Genomic DNA, 16975 nt, shown 5'->3' with positions numbered 1-16975 from the left:
TGGCACAGACACTGTCTCAGTCTCTATGGCACACACTGTCTCACTCTCTATGGCACAGACACTGTCTCCGTCTCTATGGCACAGACACTGTCTCAGTCTCTATGGCACAGACACTGTCTCACTCTCTATGGCACAGACACTGTCTCCGTCTCTATGGCACAGACACTGTCTTAGTCTCTATGGCACAGACACTGTCTCACTCTCTATGGCACAGACACTGTCTCACTCTCTATGGCACAGACACTGTCTCACTCTCTATGGCACAGACACTGTCTCCGTCTCTATGGCACAGACACTGTCTCATTCTCTATGGCACAGACACTGTCTCATTCTCTATGGCACAGACACTGTCTCACTCTCTATGGCACAGACACTGTCTCAGTCTCTATGGCACAGACACTGTCTCCGTCTCTATGGCACAGACACTGTCTCATTCTCTATGGCACAGACACTGTCTCACTCTCTATGGCACAGACACTGTCTCCGTCTCTATGGCACAGACACTGTCTCCGTCTCTATGGCACAGACACTGTCTCACTCTCTATGGCACAGACACTGTCTCACTCTCTATGGCACAGACACTGTCTCACTCTCTATGGCACAGACACTGTCTCCGTCTCTATGGCACAGACACTGTCTCATTCTCTATGGCACAGACACTGTCTCATTCTCTATGGCACAGACACTGTCTCACTCTCTATGGCACAGACACTGTCTCATTCTCTATGGCACAGACACTGTCTCATTCTCTATGGCACAGACAATGTCTCATTCTCTATGGCACAGACACTGTCTCAGTCTCTATGGCACAGACACTGCATCAGGGACTGACTACACTGTGACTGTACTGACTGCATATTTTCTATCCCACTCCATTTTGGGCATGTGTGTATCATTGAAGACAACATTTATACAGTATATACAACAATACAAAATGTTTCCCTTTGCATGGACAGTTGATCTACCGTGACGAGCTAGGCACAGTGTTTCAGTCATCTACCGTGACGAGCTAGGCACAGTGTTTCAGTCATCTACCGTGACGAGCTAGGCACAGTGTTTCAGTCATCTACCGTGACGAGCTAGGCACAGTGTTTCAGTCATCTACCGTGACGAGCTAGGCACAGTGTTTCAGTCATCTACCGTGACGAGCTAGGCACAGTGTTTCAGTCATCTACCGTGACGAGCTAGGCACAGTGTTTCAGTCATCTACCGTGACGAGCTAGGCACAGTGTTTGTCATCTATCGTGACGAGCTAGGCACAGTGTTTCAGTCATCTACCGTGACGAGCTAGGCACAGTGTTTCAGTCATCTACCGTGACGAGCTAGGCACAGTGTTTCAGTCATCTACCATGACGAGCTAGGCACAGTGTTTGTCATCTACCGTGACGAGCTAGGCGCAGTGTTTCAGTCATCTACTGTGACGAGCTAGGCGCAGTGTTTCAGTCATCTACTGTGACGAGCTAGGCACAGTGTTTCAGTCATCTACCGTGACGAGCTAGGCACAGTGTTTCAGTCATCTACCGTGACGAGCTAGGCACAGTGTTTCAGTCATCTACCGTGACGAGCTAGGCACAGTGTTTCAGTCATCTACCGTGACGAGCTAGGCACAGTGTTTCAGTCATCTACCGTGACGAGCTAGGCACAGTGTTTCAAATTCAAATCAAATCAAATTTATTTTTATATAGCCCTTCGTACATCAGCTGATATTCTCAAAGTGCTGTACAGAAACCCAGCCTAAAACCCCAAACAGCAAGCAAAGCATGTGAAAGAAGCACGGTGGCTAGGAAAAACTCCCTAGGAAAAACTCCCTAGAAAGGCCAAAAACCTAGGAAGAAACCTAGAGAGGAACCAGGCTATGAGGGGTGGCCAGTCCTCTTCTGGCTGTGCAGGGTGGATATTATAACAGAACATGGTCAAAATGTTAAAATGTTAAAATGTTCATAAATGACCAGCATGGTCAAATAATAATAATCATAGTAGTTGTCGAGGGTGCAACAAGCACGTCCGGTGAACAGGTCAGGGTTCCATAGCCGCAGGCAGAACAGTTGAAACTGGAGCAGCAGCACGGCCAGGTGGACTGGGGACAGCAAGGAGGAGTCATACCAGGTAGTCCTGAGGCATGGTCCTAGGGCTCAGGTCCTCCGAGAGAAAGACAGAAAGAGAGAAAGAGAGAATTAGAGAGAGCATATTTAAATACACACAGGACACCGGATAAGACAAGAGAAATACTCCAGATGTAACAGACTGACCCTAGCCCCCCGACACATAAACTACTGCAGCATAAATACTGGAGGCTGAGACAGGAGGGATCAGAAGACACTGTGGCCCCATCCGATGATACCCCCGGACAGGGCCAAACAGGCAGGATATAACCCCACCCACTTTGCCAAAGCACAGCCCCCACACCACTAGAGGGATGTCTCCAACCACCAACTTACCGTCCTAAGACAAGGCCGAGTATAGCCCACAACGATCTCCGCCATGGCACAACCCAAGGGGGGGGGGGGGGGCGCCAACCCAGACAGGAAGACCACGTCAGTGACTCAACCCACTCAAGTGACGCACCCCTCCCATGGACGGCATGGAAGAACACCAGTAGGCCAGTGACTCAGCCTCTGTAAAAGGGTTAGAGGCAGAGAATCCCAGTGGAAAGAGGGGAACCGGCAAGGCAGAGACAGCAAGGGCGGTTCGTTGCTCCAGCCTTTCCGTTCACCTTCACACTCCTGGGCCAGACTATACTTAATCATAGGACCTACTGAAGAGATAAGTCTTCAGTAAAGACTTAAAGGTTGAGACTGAGTCTGCGTCTCTCACATTGGTAGGCAGACCATTCCATAAAAATGGAGCTCTATAGGAGAAAGCCCTACCTCCAGCCGTTTGCTTAGAAATTCTAGGGACAATTAGGAGGCCTGCGTCTTGTGACCGTAGCGTACGTGTAGGTATGTACGGCAGGACCAAATCGGAAAGATAGGTAGGAGCAAGCCCATGTAATGCTTTGTAGGTTAGCAGTAAAACCTTGAAATCAGCCCTTGCCTTAACAGGAAGCCAGTGTAGGGAGGCTAACACTGGAGTAATATGATCAAATTTTTTGGTTCTAGTCAGGATTCTAGCAGCCGTATTTAGCACTAACTGAAGTTTATTTAGTGCTTTATCCGGGTAGCCGGAAAGTAGAGCATTGCAGTAGTCCAGCCTAGAAGTAACAAAAGCATGGATTAATTTTTCTGCGTCATTTTTGGACAGAAAATTTCTGATTTTTGCAATGTTACGTAGATGGAAAAAAGCTGTCCTTGAAACAGTCTTGATATGTTCTTCAAAAGAGAGATCAGGGTCCAGAGTAACGCCGAGGTCCTTCACAGTTTTATTTGAGACGACTGTACAACCATCCAGATTAATTGTCAGATTCAACAGAAGATCTCTTTGTTTCTTGGGACCTAGAACAAGCATCTCTGTTTTGTCCGAGTTTAAAAGTAGAAAGTTTGCAGCCATCCACTTCTTTATGTCTGAAACACAGGCTTCTAGCGAGGGCAATTTTGGGGCTTCACCATGTTTCATTGAAATGTACAGCTGTGTGTCGTCTGCATAGCAGTGAAATTTAACATTATGTTTTCGAATGACATCCCCAAGAGGTAAAATATATAGTGAAAACAATAGTGGTCCTAAAACGGAACCTTGAGGAACACCGAAATTTACAATTGATTTGTCAGAGGACAAACCATTCACAGAGACAAACTGATATCTTTCCGACAGATAAGATCTAAACCAGGCCAGAACTTGTCCATGTAGACCAATTTGGGTTTCCAATCTCTCCAAAAGAATGTGGTGATCGATGGTATCAAAAGCGGCACTAAGATCTAGGAGCACGAGGACAGATGCAGAGCCTCGGTCTGACGTCATTAAAAGGTCATTTACCACCTTCACAAGTGCAGTCTCAGTGCTATGATGGGGTCTAAAACCAGACTGAAGCGTTTCGTATACATTGTTTGTCTTCAGGAAGGCAGTCAGTTGCTGTGCAACAGCTTTTTCTAAAATTTTGGAGAGGAATGGAAGATTCGATATAGGCCGATAGTTTTTTATAATTTCTGGATCAAGATTCGGCTTTTTCAAGAGAGGCTTTATTACTGCCACTTTTAGTGAGCTTGGTACACATCCGGTGGATAGAGAGCCGTTTATTATGTTCAACATAGGAGGGCCAAGCACAGGAAGCAGCTCTTTCAGTAGTTTAGTTGGAATAGGGTCCAGTATGCAGCTTGAGGGTTTGGAGGCCATGATTATTTTCATCATTGCGTCAAGAGATATAGTACTAAAACACTTTAGTATCTCCCTTGATCCTAGGTCCTGGCAGAGTTGTGCAGACTCAGGACAATGGAGCTTTGGAGGAATACCCAGATTTAAAGAGGAGTCTGTAATTTGCTTTCTAATGATCATGATCTTTTCCTCAAAGAAGTTCATAAATTTATTACTGCTGAAGTGAAAGCCATCCTCCATTTGTGAAGGCTGCTTTTTAGTTAGCTTTGCGACAGTATCAAAAAGAAATTTCGGATTGTTCTTATTTTCCTCAATTAAGTTGGAAAAATAGGATGATCGAGCAGCAGTAAGGGCTCTTCGATACTGCACGGTACTGTCTTTCCAAGCTAGTCGGAAGACTTCCAGTTTGGTGTGGCGCCATTTCCGTTCCAATTTTCTGGAAGCTTGCTTCAGAGCTCGTGTATTTTCTGTATACCAGGGAGCTAGTTTCTTATGACAGATGTTTTTAGTTTTTAGGGGTGCAACTGCATCTAGGGTATTGCGCAAGGTTAAATTGAGTTCCTCGGTTAGGTGGTTAACTGATTTTTGTCCTCTGACGTCCTTGGGTAGGCAGAGGCAGTCTGGAAGGGCATCAAGGAATCTTTGGGTTGTCTGAGAATTTATAGCACGACTTTTAATGCTCCTTGGTTGGGGTCTGAGCAGATTATTTGTTGCAATTGCAAACGTAATAAAATGGTGGTCCGATAGTCCAGGATTATGAGGAAAAACATTTAGATCCACAACATTTATTCCATGGGACAAAACTAGGTCCAGAGTATGACTGTGGCAGTGAGTAGGTCCAGAGACATGTTGGACAAAACCCACTGAGTCGATGATGGCTCCGAAAGCCTTTTGGAGTGGGTCTGTGGACTTTTCCATGTGAATGTTAAAGTCACCAAAAATTAGAATATTATCTGCTATGACTACAAGATCCGATAGGAATTCAGGGAACTCAGTGAGGAACACTGCATATGGCCCAGGAGGCCTATAAACAGTAGCTATAAAAAGTGAGTGAGTAGGCTGCATAGATTTCATGACTAGAAGCTCAAAAGACGAAAACGTCATTGTTGTTTTTTTTTTTGTAAATTGAAATTTGCTATCGTAAATGTTAGCAACACCTCCGCCTTTGCCGGATGCACGGGGGGTATGGTCACTAATGTAACCTGGGGGTGAGGCCTCATTTAACACAGTAAATTCATCAGGCTTAAGCCATGTTTCAGTCAGGCCAATCACATCAAGATTATTATCAGTGATTAGTTCATTGACTATAACTGCCTTGGAAGTGAGGGATCTAACATTAAGTAACCCAATTTTGAGATGTGAGGTATCACAATCTCTTTCAATAATGGCAGGAATGGAGGAGGTCTTTATACTAGTGAGATTGCTAAAGTCATCTACCGTGACGAGCTAGGCACAGTGTTTCAGTCATCCCGGAGGAAAGTGAGAATGTGTGTGAGAGAGTGTGTTATTTTGATTGTGTGTGTATATGCATGAGTTTGTACGCCCGCGAATGTGTGTGTGTGTATTTACGAACGTGAGTGCGTGTGAAAGCCGTTCTGCTCTCTCAGCGTTTGTGCGTGCTGAGGCTTTGTGGTGACCACGGGCGGGGCTGTGTCTGTGTGCAGGGTGTTGCTGCGGGTTAGAATGCTCTACTACCTGAAACAAGAGGTGATGGGAAGCCAGTCACAGAAGATACTAGACGGCGTGGACTCCAGGTGAGCTGAACTTTCACCTCTTTTACAACCAAACAGCTCTGAACATTGACAGACACCCTTAGAGTAGAGTACACAACATTTCCAAAGCTCACTGATGCTCTCACTGTCTATCCTCTAATTGGTCATTTCAGTTATTAGATTATTTGAAGAGGATTACACTATTTACTCCATTATTTTGAGATGGTCAGAATGATCGGTGGCTATTCAGGCTAGACTGAATGTTATGCCAACCAGTTCAGCCAGGCTGCCAGCACTATGCCAGTATTTGTTTAAGTTTGGGATTTCTGGTAAGCTGCTGGCACGCAAATTCAGCTGACACATAGTTTTAGAAGGTTCCGTTTACATTCACTTTTTAAATAAAAACCTGTTCATTCATAGGCCCATGTTGTTCATGTTTTCCATGGTAAGGACATAGACCAAACATGACAGGTTGTTCCCATACATACTGTAGCTGTCTCTATCTATCACCATGTCTGAAGGAGGGCACAGCTAGTCAGACTCAGGGAAGGAAAGTCCATGTATAGAGGAGGACACAGCTAGTGAGACTCAGGGAAGGAAAGTCCATGTATAGAGGAGGACACAGCTAGTGAGACTCAGGGAAGGAAAGTCCATGTAAAGAGGAGGGCACAGCTAGTCAGACTCAGGGAAGGAAAGTCCATGTATAGAGGAGGGTACAGCTAGTCAGACTCAGGGAAGGAAAGTCCATGTATAAAGGAGGGTACAGCTAGTCAGACTCAGGGAAGGAAAGTCCATGTATAGAGGAGGGTACAGCTAGTCAGACTCAGAGAAGGAAAGTCCATGTATAAAGGAGGGTACAGCTAGTCAGACTCAGGGAAGGAAAGTCAGTAGTCACTCCACCTGCTGTTGAAAGATGGATCAGCAGCTTCTCAGAACCAATACTATTGAGGAGGGTATACAGAAGTGGGTGAGGAAAAACGTTGAGTTATTTTTAGTCCCCAGACACATTTTCAGCCTTGATGCTGACCTAAAAGTCTTATCGGAGCTCATGGTTTTGGCTGTACCACGCTGTTGCTTATCTGAGAATCTATGTATGCTGTCATAGTACCCATGAGTCCCCCATGCTAAACATATAGACCTGTTCCTCCTGTCATGATGTGTTCTGTCCACGCCCCCTCCTCCTCATCAGTGAGATCAAGATCTGGGTTCCTGAGCCCGACAGCTCTGAGCTACCAGCCCTGTGGTGGGACAACATCTCTGACAAGTGTCTGCTGTTGGGGGTCTACAAGCACGGTGAGTCGACAACAGAGAACAGGGATGTACTAACTGACCCACAGGCCTGAGACATCTAGAATGTGTGATACTAGGGCTACGATACTAACATAACACTTATTATAAAGTTATGTATAGGGCATGTATTCTAAGTGGGTTTACTAGAATGGATATAGGAACAGAGCCTAGACAAATGTAGAGAGGCAAAAAGGGTCAGGGGGGAATTCATCAAATACGGTGTAGTATGTACAATTCTGAGTTAGTGTCATGTGGGAAATGCACTGTAGGTGTTTTCATGTTCTTCCATGGGGATGTAGTTTACACTGGATGACAGCTGTCACACTCACCTTTGGGGGAAAGTGGCCAGCTGTATGTTTGTTTTTTATCTCTTCAAGTTTCCAAGTTTTAACCTCTGTTTGCTTACCTCTCCACTGTGGTCCACTCATACAGGTTATGAGAAGTACAACACGGTGCGTGCAGACCCTGCCCTCTGCTTCCTAGAGCGGGTGGGCCGGCCAGACGAGAAGGCCATCGCTGCTGAACAGAGAGCCAATGACTTCATGGATGGGTAGGTAACATTACACATCATGGCTGACTGACTGATTGACTGAGTCAGCTAGTTAGCTTGTCGGTCTCCTCCACTGAGTCAGACAGGGCTTAGACACACAATGACACACTTAAAAAGTTTCAGTTGTTGTAACACTTTTTATAACCAGTCATAAAGCTATGATAGAAGGGAAGAAACCAGAAACTGATATTATTGTAAAAACCTTTTCTGAAGTGAATCTGAGTCCGTGTTTAGTTCAGAGCTGTTAGGAGCTGCCTGCAAGTTCCCCTGTCTGTTACCTTGTGTGGCCCTTGCTGACTGACTGAATAACTGGCTGACTTACTGGCTGGCTGGCTGACTGACTGACGGTTGTTATCTGTGTTTGCAGAGACGTGGATGACCCAGAATACAAGCCTGCCCCAGCCTTGCTGAAGGACGATATGGAGGTGAGGCCACAGCGAACGGGGGCAGAACAGAGCCAGCACAGCAACAGATAAGGCTGCTGTACACACTGACTGGCATGTGTATTCTCTGCCCCTGTAGAGACTAGACAATACAGGTTGTTTTGAGTGTTATTGTGTCGTGTTTGAACACACACTTCTCTCCTCCATAGGATGACGCCTCCTCTCCTGGAGACCTGGTTGTCACAGACAACCCTGGAGGTCAGTTACATCTTTCTATTCAGTCTCTTTCTACTCAGCTTTTGTACTATCACAACCAATACACATCATATTACTATATCTAGTACAAGTCACTACTACCACCACTACTAGTCACTACTACTATTACAAATACTGCTACTACAAGTCACTACTACTACTACCAGGCACTACTACTACCAGTCACTACTACTACCAGTCACTGCTACTACTACTACTGCTACATGTCACTACTACTACTGTCACTACTACTACTACTACTACCAGTCACTACTACTACTACCAGTCACTGCTACTACTACTACCAGTCACTACTACTACTACTACTACTACTACTACCAGTCACTACTACTACTACCAGTCACTGCTACTACTACTACTACTACTACTACTACCGTCACTACTACTACTACTACTACTACCAGTCACCACCAGTACTATTGGTCGGCCGATTATGATTTTTCAACACCGATGCCGATCATTGAAGGGCCACAAAAAGCCAATACCGATTAATCGGTCGATTTTTTTTTATTTATTTATTTGTAATAATGACAATTACAAGGATACTGAACAAACACTTATTTTAACTTAATATAATACATCAATAAAATCTATTTAGCCTCAAATAAATAATGAAACATGTTCAATTTGGTTTAAATAGCCACAGGTCTTCCCTGTGGCTCAGTTGGTAGAGCATGGTGTTTGCAACGCCAGCATGGTGTGTGCAACGCCAGGGTTGTGGGTTCGATTCCCACGGGGGGGCAGCACAAAAAAAAATGCATGAAATGAAATGTATGCATTCACTACTGTAAGTCGCTCTGGATAAGAGCGTCTGCTAAATGACTAAAATGTAAAATGTAAATAATGCAAAAACAAAGTGTTGGAGAAGAAAGTAAAAGTGCAATATGTGCCATGTAAGAAAGCTAATGTTTAAGTGCCTTGCTCAGAACATGGAAACATATGAAAGCTGGTGGTTCCTTTTAACATGAGTCTTCAATATTCCCAGGTAAGAAGTTTTAGGTTGTAGTTATTATAGGAATTATAGGACTATTTCTCTCTATACGATTTGTATTTCATATACCTTTGACTATTGGATGTTCTTATAGGCACTTTAGTATTTCCAGTGTAACAGTATAGCTTCCGTCCCTCTCCTCGCTCCTACCTGGGCTCGAACCAGGAACACATCGACAACAGCCACCCTCGAAGCAGCGTTACCCATGCAGAGCAAGGGGAACAACCACTCCCAAGTCTCAGAGCGAGTGACGTTTGAAACGCTATTAGCGCGCACCCGCTAACTAGCTAGCCATTTCACATCGGTTACACCAGCCTAATCTTGGGAGTTGACAGGCTTGAAGTCATAAACAGCGCAATGCATTGCGAAGAGCTGCTGGCAAAACGCACGAAAGTGCTGTATGAATGAATGCTTACGAGCCTGCTGGTGCCTACCACCGCTCAGTCAGACTGCTCTATCAAATCATAGACTTAATTATAATATAATAAACACACAGAAATACGAGCCTTAGGTCATTAATATGGTCGAATCCGGAAACTATCATCTCGAAAACAAAAATTTGTTTTTGTTTCAGTGAAATACGGAACCGGTCCGTATCTTATCTAACGGGTGGCATCCCTAAGTCTAAATATTCCTGTTACATTGCACAACCTTCAATGGTATGTCATAATTACGTAAAATTCTGGCAAATTAGTTCGCAACGAGCCAGGCAATGAACGCAAGAGCAGTGACACAATTTCATGTTAGCAGGCAATATTAACTAAATATGCAGGTTTAAAAATATATACTTGTGTATTGATTTTAAAGAAAGGCATTGATGTTTATGGTTAGGTACATTGGTGCAACAACAGTGATTTTTTTCGCAAATGCACTTGTTAAATCATCACCCATTTGTCGAAGTAGGCTATGATTCGAAGAGAAATTAACAGGCACCGTATCGATTATATGTAACGCAGGACACATTAGATAAACTAGTAATATCATCAACCATGTGTAGTTAACTAGTGATTATGTTAAGATTGATAGTTTTTTATAAGATAAGTTTAATGCTAGCTAGCAACTTACCTTGGCTTCTTGCTGCCCTCGCGTAACAGGTAGTCAGCCTGCCATGCAGGCTCCTCGTGGAGTGCAATGTAAGGCAGGTGGTTACAGCGTTGGACTAGTAACCAGACGGTTGCAAAAACGAATCCCCCCTGAACAAGGCAGTTAACCCCCGTTCCTAGGCCGTCATTGAAAATAAGAATGTGTTCTTAATCTGACTTGCCTAGTTAAATAAAGGTGTGTTAAAAAAAAATAATAATCTGCAAATCAGTGGCCAAAAATACCGATTACCGATTGTTATGAAAACTTGAAATCGGCCCTAATTAATCGGCCATTCCGATTCATCGGTCGACCTCTAGACCAGTACTACTACTAGCAGTCACCACTACTACTACTACTACCAGTCACTGCTACTACTACCAGTCACCACTACTACTTCCAGTCACTGCTACTACTACTACTACTAGTACTACTACTACTACCAGTCACCACCAGTACTACTATTACCAGTCACTACTATTACAACAACAACTACTACTAGTGCTACTACTGCTGAAACTACTACAACTTCTTCCACTACTATAAAACAACTTAAAAAGTGTTCTCCCTGGTTAAACAATGTGTGTGTTATGTATGTGTGCTCTCCAGAGGGTGCTCCAGTGATGATGGAGGGGTTAGGTGGAGGAGGAGGAGATGCTGCCTACTGGCCCTCCTCCTCAGTACTAACAGCCAGACTGAGACGTCTGATCACAGCCTCTCAGCGCTTCACCAAGTCCAGACAGATCCTCCACATCCACCAGACCCAGACCCAGCACACCACCCAGGTCACGCCCTCACTGTGCCCCCTGCCACCCACCCTCAACGACACTATCAACCCCAAGATGGCCGCCAAGATAGAACGCCAGCAGAGGTGAGTGAAGCTGCAAGGCCTGGACAGAAACGTAAAGTTAGCCACGGTCTATAACTTATACCACTGTCTCCTTCGTTCTCTCCTCCCTCTCTCTGTGTATATCTCTATCTCTACCCCTATTTTTCTTTCTCTCTGTTTCTCTCTCCCTCCCTCTCCCCAGATGGACGAGGCGAGAGGAAGCTGATTTCTACCGTGTGGTGTCTACCTTTGGTGTGGTGTTTGACCCAGACCTGGGCCGTTTCGACTGGACCAAGTTCAGAGCCATGGCTCGGCTGCACAAGAAGACAGACGAGAGTCTGCAGAAGTACCTGTGGGCCTTCACTGCCATGTGCAGGAGAGTGTGTCGCCTGCCACCCAGAGAAGGAGGTGAGAGAGGTGCTGTGCCACCTGTAGAAAGGGTGTGGAAGTCAATATACTTATAAGCTGTATACTGTGATGTTTATTAGAGGAGTTGTGTGCTTACTAATACCTTCTGATAATGTGCTACAGTATGTCAAGGTTAATGATTTAAGGAAATGCTGGGGAAACAAGCAAGTGATAAGGTTAACGATCAATGGAAAGTTAAACAGCGAGTGGAATGAGTTCACACAAAATGCAAACACAGATGTATGAATTATGCAGGACAGCCTTATTCTCTCTCCCTCTCTCTAGACACAGCGGTGGACCCCTCTCTGTCCATTCAGCCCATCACAGAGGAGCGTGCATCTCGTACCCTCTACAGAGTAGAGCTGCTACGCCAGGTCAGGGAACAGGTCCTGCGCCACCCCTTGCTCTATGAGCGCCTGCCCCTGTGCCAGCTGGGCTCAGACCTGCCCGTGTGGTGGGAGACCGGTACCCACGACCGAGACCTCCTAATCGGGGCCGCCAAGCACGGCGTCAGCCGCACAGACTACCACATCCTCCGAGACCCAGAGCTCTGCTTCATGGCTGCCCAGCGCAACTACAGCCAGAATAAAGGAGTCCAACAGCCATCCCAGACCCCTACTCCGCTCCTGAACCCCCAGTACCAGGCTAGTAGAGACCCAGCCTTGGCAGAGTGCCCTGTGCCTGCCCCAGCCCAGAGGGAGAGGGAGGACATCCCAGGGGCAGTGCCCAAAGAAGAACCTCTCTCGGAGGGGGAGGAGAGCATGGAGAGAGGGGGTCAGGTGGAGGGGGAGAGGTGGAGTCCCCAGCCTGCCCCTCTCACCCCTACAGGGATAGAGGAGAAGCCTGACCTGGGGGTGGTGAAAGGAGAGAACGAGAGCCACATGGTGGCGGCACGGACCAAGCCACTCACGCCCAACTCAGCCGCCAGGAAAGAGAAGAAAGCCAATAAAAGAAGTCGAAGAGAGGCCAGACGAGCCGCCTCCGCAGCGTCAGACTCCGACTCGGACGGCTCCTCCTCCAGCTCTTCATCACGATCTTCTTCATCATCGTCATCGTCGTCCTCTTCCTCCTCACGCTCCGGATCAAGCTCCTCTTCATCTTCATCCTGCTCATCAGGCTCCTCATCTTCCTCTTCCTCATCTTCATCTTCCTCTGTTGACAGTGAGAGTGAGGGAGAGGAAGGAAAGACCAAGGGTGAGTGCTGCTATTATTCTTATGGTTCTTGCAGTGAAAGACTTTTACAGTACCGTTGAGGCAATCAATGTTGTAATTTTGCCAAAGTTGTTAGGCTGTCTAAAATTGTGTTGTATATTTTGAGGTTTTCTAAAGTAGAGTTATATTGCATGTTCTTCCAGTCCCGACAGTGGCCAGTGTGAAGGGATTTGACGAAGACAGTGTGGCGTCTCTCAGCACCACTCAGGATGAGATGCAGGACAGCCACGTGACAGAGAACGGCAGCAACAACTCACACCACCACCCCTTCCAGGGAGGATACATGCTGGCTGCATCCTACTGGCCCAAGGTAAACACACACACCAAACCTCTTTGTGTTTCAGTTCTAGCCTGAGTTAGTTTCCTGAGAATCCCAACCATGTTGAAACAGCCCTTAGGAGGGTGTTGCTCACGATAATCCAGTTTTATTTCATCCTTCCACCAGACGATATAGTCCAGGCAAAAGCCAATCAGCATCCAGGATCCAAACAACTTGTTTTATAATGTCCCCTATCCCCCTGTAGGACCGTGTGATGATCAACCGTCTGGACAGTATCTGCCAAGCAGTGCTGAAGGGGAAGTGGCCGGGGGCCCGGCGGTCGTACGAGGCAGGAGGGGCCGTAGCCTCCTTCTACACCACCAAGCTGCTGGACAATGCAGCTGCGGCCAACAACAACAGCAACCTCTGCTCAGCTTCCGCCTCGGCCTCAGAGGACCCCTCTGCCTCCCCTCAGGGTTCAAAGGTGAAGAAGCATGTTGCAGGAGAAAAGGAGTTCTCAGTGAAAATGAATGAAGTATGTTGATTTCCGTTACTCCCCTCTCGTAGGACCCCACACCACTCCAAAGCCTAATTGCGGTGTTTCAGCATGTTTTGTTGGGGATTGTGATTTTGTTGTTTTGGCTGCTGCCTACAACACTGATTTGTTTAATAGTAATACCCTCTTTAATTTCTACCCACTCTATGTGGATTGGGATTTGGGCTGTAATGACATTTTTACATAAATCAGTCATTCATGGATGGGAAGCTAATAAGAAGCTTAGTATGGAGAGACACTGAGGTTTGAGAGGGTTCATCTGATTGAGATGGGGCTGGCTCGCTATTGTGGGGGATTGTGATGGGGCTCTAGTACTGTGGGTGTTCTGTCTCTAATGGGGCTGATAGCAGCTGGGCTATTAACCATGCAGGCCTGCTTCGTGCTTGCTTTAATACTACAGTAGCTAGCTATGAGCCCACATTGCCATAACAACAGAGGGAGGAGCATTTGTGTCAAATATTCAATAAAATGGCCACTGACTGCTGCTACAGGGTTGCTGGGGCTTTCCTGACCAGTTTGGCTGGAATCTTGACCTTAATAAGGAATATGCTGAAAGCTGCAGCCCTGTGACATAGTCCTTCAGTAAACTCCTGACATTGCATAGACAACTTACCCTGTATGCTTCTAGCTGCTACAGTATATGCTGTGTCCCTACCCATAACTATCCCTACTTCCAACTTCCAAGAATACAGAATGCTCTTAGAGCGAAGCCTTACAAGTCAACAAAGTATTGTGCCAATGCAGTGAAAATCAAAACAAGCACTTAGACCCCCTCCCCTTTTTCTGTTATGTTTTGGTTAGTTTTCTTTCTGTAGAAGGGGCTCCAATGCCATCAGACAGTGTGAACTTGTGTTTCTGTATAATTGACTGACCGCCCCTCTCTCTGCAGCAGGAGGGTGGTTTGAAGCTGACCTTCCAGAAGCAGGGGCCCGGCCAGCCCCTGAAGAGGCCCCTGGAGCCTGAGGAGGGGCCCCTGAGCCAGCAGCAGTACCTTACAAGGCTCCATGAGCTCCAGAGTGCCTCAGACACCAGTCTGGCTGACTTCACCAAGCCCCAGGTTGCCAGCTTCCCACAGGGTACATACAGACTAGGGCTGACCACAAAGTCCTGTTTTTACAGCAATGTATTGTTAGTTTATACAGTTGAAAGTTCATACCTGTCTGGTAAAGAATACCCTTCATGAGAAATCTCAAAGCTAAACTGTGTGCTTTTTATTTGGTATCACTAGATGGCAGCAAAGATACATTTCCCCATATGTTGTACATTCATGATTGTGGTGGTGTGTACTGCTTTAGTCTTCTGTTTTAATCTGGGACACGTTGTTTGTGTGTTTCCAGCCTCTACAGGTCTGGTTGGTCAGATGAAGCTGAACGGCGGTATGGACGGCCAGCCGGTGGTGAAGAGGAGGAGAGGAAGGAGGAAGAATGTGGAGGGGATGGACCTGCTCTTTATGAACAGGAAAAGAGGACCAGCCGTGCCTGAAAGCGTAAGATCTTAATTTACTTTTCTCTCTTCTCTTTGTTGCTCTACGTCTTCCCTGTCAATCCTCTCACTCCTATCTTGCCACCTTAGGTCCTTCAACATTTAGTCCTTAAACACTGGGTACTGGAAAGCTACATGTGATTGCATGGTTTTAAGAGATATTTAAAGTTTGAAGAGTATGCCTAAATGTGTTTACCTAGGAAGTGAAAATAAAATATAGGATTTAGTGTGTGTACTGAAGTATAGGAGGCTGTATGAGGGGTAGCATGCCTATACAAACACTAGCCACTTGATATTCACTGATGGGATGATGTCTACCCTGCATCTCCAGGTGCCCCCGGCGTGGGGTGGTATGATTCAGGCTGGCACTGGGCTGTCTATTGCCTCAGGGCAGGGTAACCCCCTAGGGGGCCAGGGCCCTATGGACACAGAGAGCAGGGTCTCTGTCATCAACCTGAAAGATGGGACCCGTCTGGCCGGAGACGATGCCCCCAAGAGGAGGGAGCTGGAGCTGTGGCTAAAAGAACACCCAGGCTTTGTGGCCGACACAGGGGCCTTCATCCCTGTAAGTCCCTCCCTTCCTCTTCCTCACCCTCTGATTCTCCATTCCTCTATCCCTAACTCAGGGTTTATTAAGGGCTGTGAATATACTGTACAACTACAATAGACATCCGCCAGGGTTATGGACAATTCCATTCAGTCAGTTCATGACATAAACAGAAATTCCATTTGCAATTTGAATCAAAATGCAATTGACCCCCACCATGATTTCCATTGACAGTAGATATTGTTTTGGATGTAGTCCTGTAATTGAACCTCTGTATCCCTGACCCTCTCTTCTCCTCCTCAGGGAGTGAATAAGATGCAGCTGGAGCAGTTCCAGCAGGATGGTAGACCCAAACAGAAGAGGCATCGCTGCAGAAACCCCAACAAGATCGATGTCAACAGTCTGACAGGAGAGGAGAGGGTCCAGATCATCAACAGGAGAAATGCACGCAAGGTGAGGCGGCAGTAGACTAGTGTGTGTGTGTGTGTGTGTGTGTGTGTGTGTGTGTGTGTGTGTGTGTGTGTGTGTGTGTGTGTGTGTGTGTGTGTGTGTGTGTGTGTGTGGTGTGTGTGTGTGTGTGTGTGTCTCATGTTGTCCTCCCCTCCTCTCCCCAGGTTGGTGGGGCCTTCGCCCCCCCTCTAAAGGACCTGTGTCGGTTCCTTCAGGAGAACCCAGAGTACGGGGTTCCACCAGAGTGGGCCGACGTCGTCAAGCAGTCGGTAAGTCTGATAGCCTTTACCTCCTTCATATGCTGTAGAACATCCCACAAGTCTACTTCACGTGTATAAAAGAGGAATAATAGAACTACATGTATCTAGCTTGGCAAGTTGTCAGTGCAGTAACTGTGGTATAGTTAAGCAATAAGGCCCAAGGGGGTCAGGTATATGGCCAATATACCACGGCTAAGGGCTGTTCTTATGCACAGCACAATATGGTTTGCCATATACCACAAACCCCTGAGGTGCCTTATTGCTATTATAAACTGGTTACCAATGTAATTAGAGTAGTAAAAATACATGTTTTGTCATACCCGTGGTATACGGTCTGATATACCACGGGTGTCTGCCAATCAGCATTCAGGGCTGGAACTACCCAGTTTCTAACTGTAGTTATCTAATGAAGTTGTTGATTAGAGTGCTATAACCCTGTGTTTCT

General features: G+C 46.3%; 1 protein-coding gene across 8 annotated transcripts in view; it reads left to right on the top strand.

Moving 5' to 3' along the window:
- LOC106592263 (ATP-dependent chromatin remodeler CHD9) overlaps positions 1-16975 on the top strand; it is a 128680-nt gene that overhangs the window by 108869 nt on the left and 2836 nt on the right. For 6 of the 8 annotated variants that reach the window (XM_045689299.2, XM_045689302.2, XM_045689298.2 and 3 more), the window contains 15 exons: positions 5910-5999; positions 7147-7250; positions 7680-7797; positions 8165-8222; positions 8390-8438; positions 11137-11398; positions 11559-11764; positions 12050-12958; positions 13120-13286; positions 13501-13770; positions 14681-14867; positions 15129-15277; positions 15605-15838; positions 16124-16273; positions 16435-16539. In XM_045689299.2, the coding sequence (XP_045545255.2) occupies positions 5910-5999; positions 7147-7250; positions 7680-7797; positions 8165-8222; positions 8390-8438; positions 11137-11398; positions 11559-11764; positions 12050-12958; positions 13120-13286; positions 13501-13770; positions 14681-14867; positions 15129-15277; positions 15605-15838; positions 16124-16273; positions 16435-16539 (3058 nt within the window). The remainder of the gene's footprint in view (positions 1-5909; positions 6000-7146; positions 7251-7679; positions 7798-8164; positions 8223-8389; positions 8439-11136; positions 11399-11558; positions 11765-12049; positions 12959-13119; positions 13287-13500; positions 13771-14680; positions 14868-15128; positions 15278-15604; positions 15839-16123; positions 16274-16434; positions 16540-16975) is intronic. The other 2 variants (XM_045689304.2, XM_045689303.2) reach the window with 2 other exon arrangements.

Source organism: Salmo salar, chromosome 11 (genome assembly GCF_965601325.2).
Source record: "Salmo salar chromosome 11, fSalSal1, whole genome shotgun sequence".
Lineage (NCBI taxonomy): Eukaryota > Metazoa > Chordata > Actinopteri > Salmoniformes > Salmonidae > Salmo > Salmo salar.
Note: the sequence above shows the minus strand (reverse complement) of the source record. Positions and strands in the feature narration are given on the sequence as shown.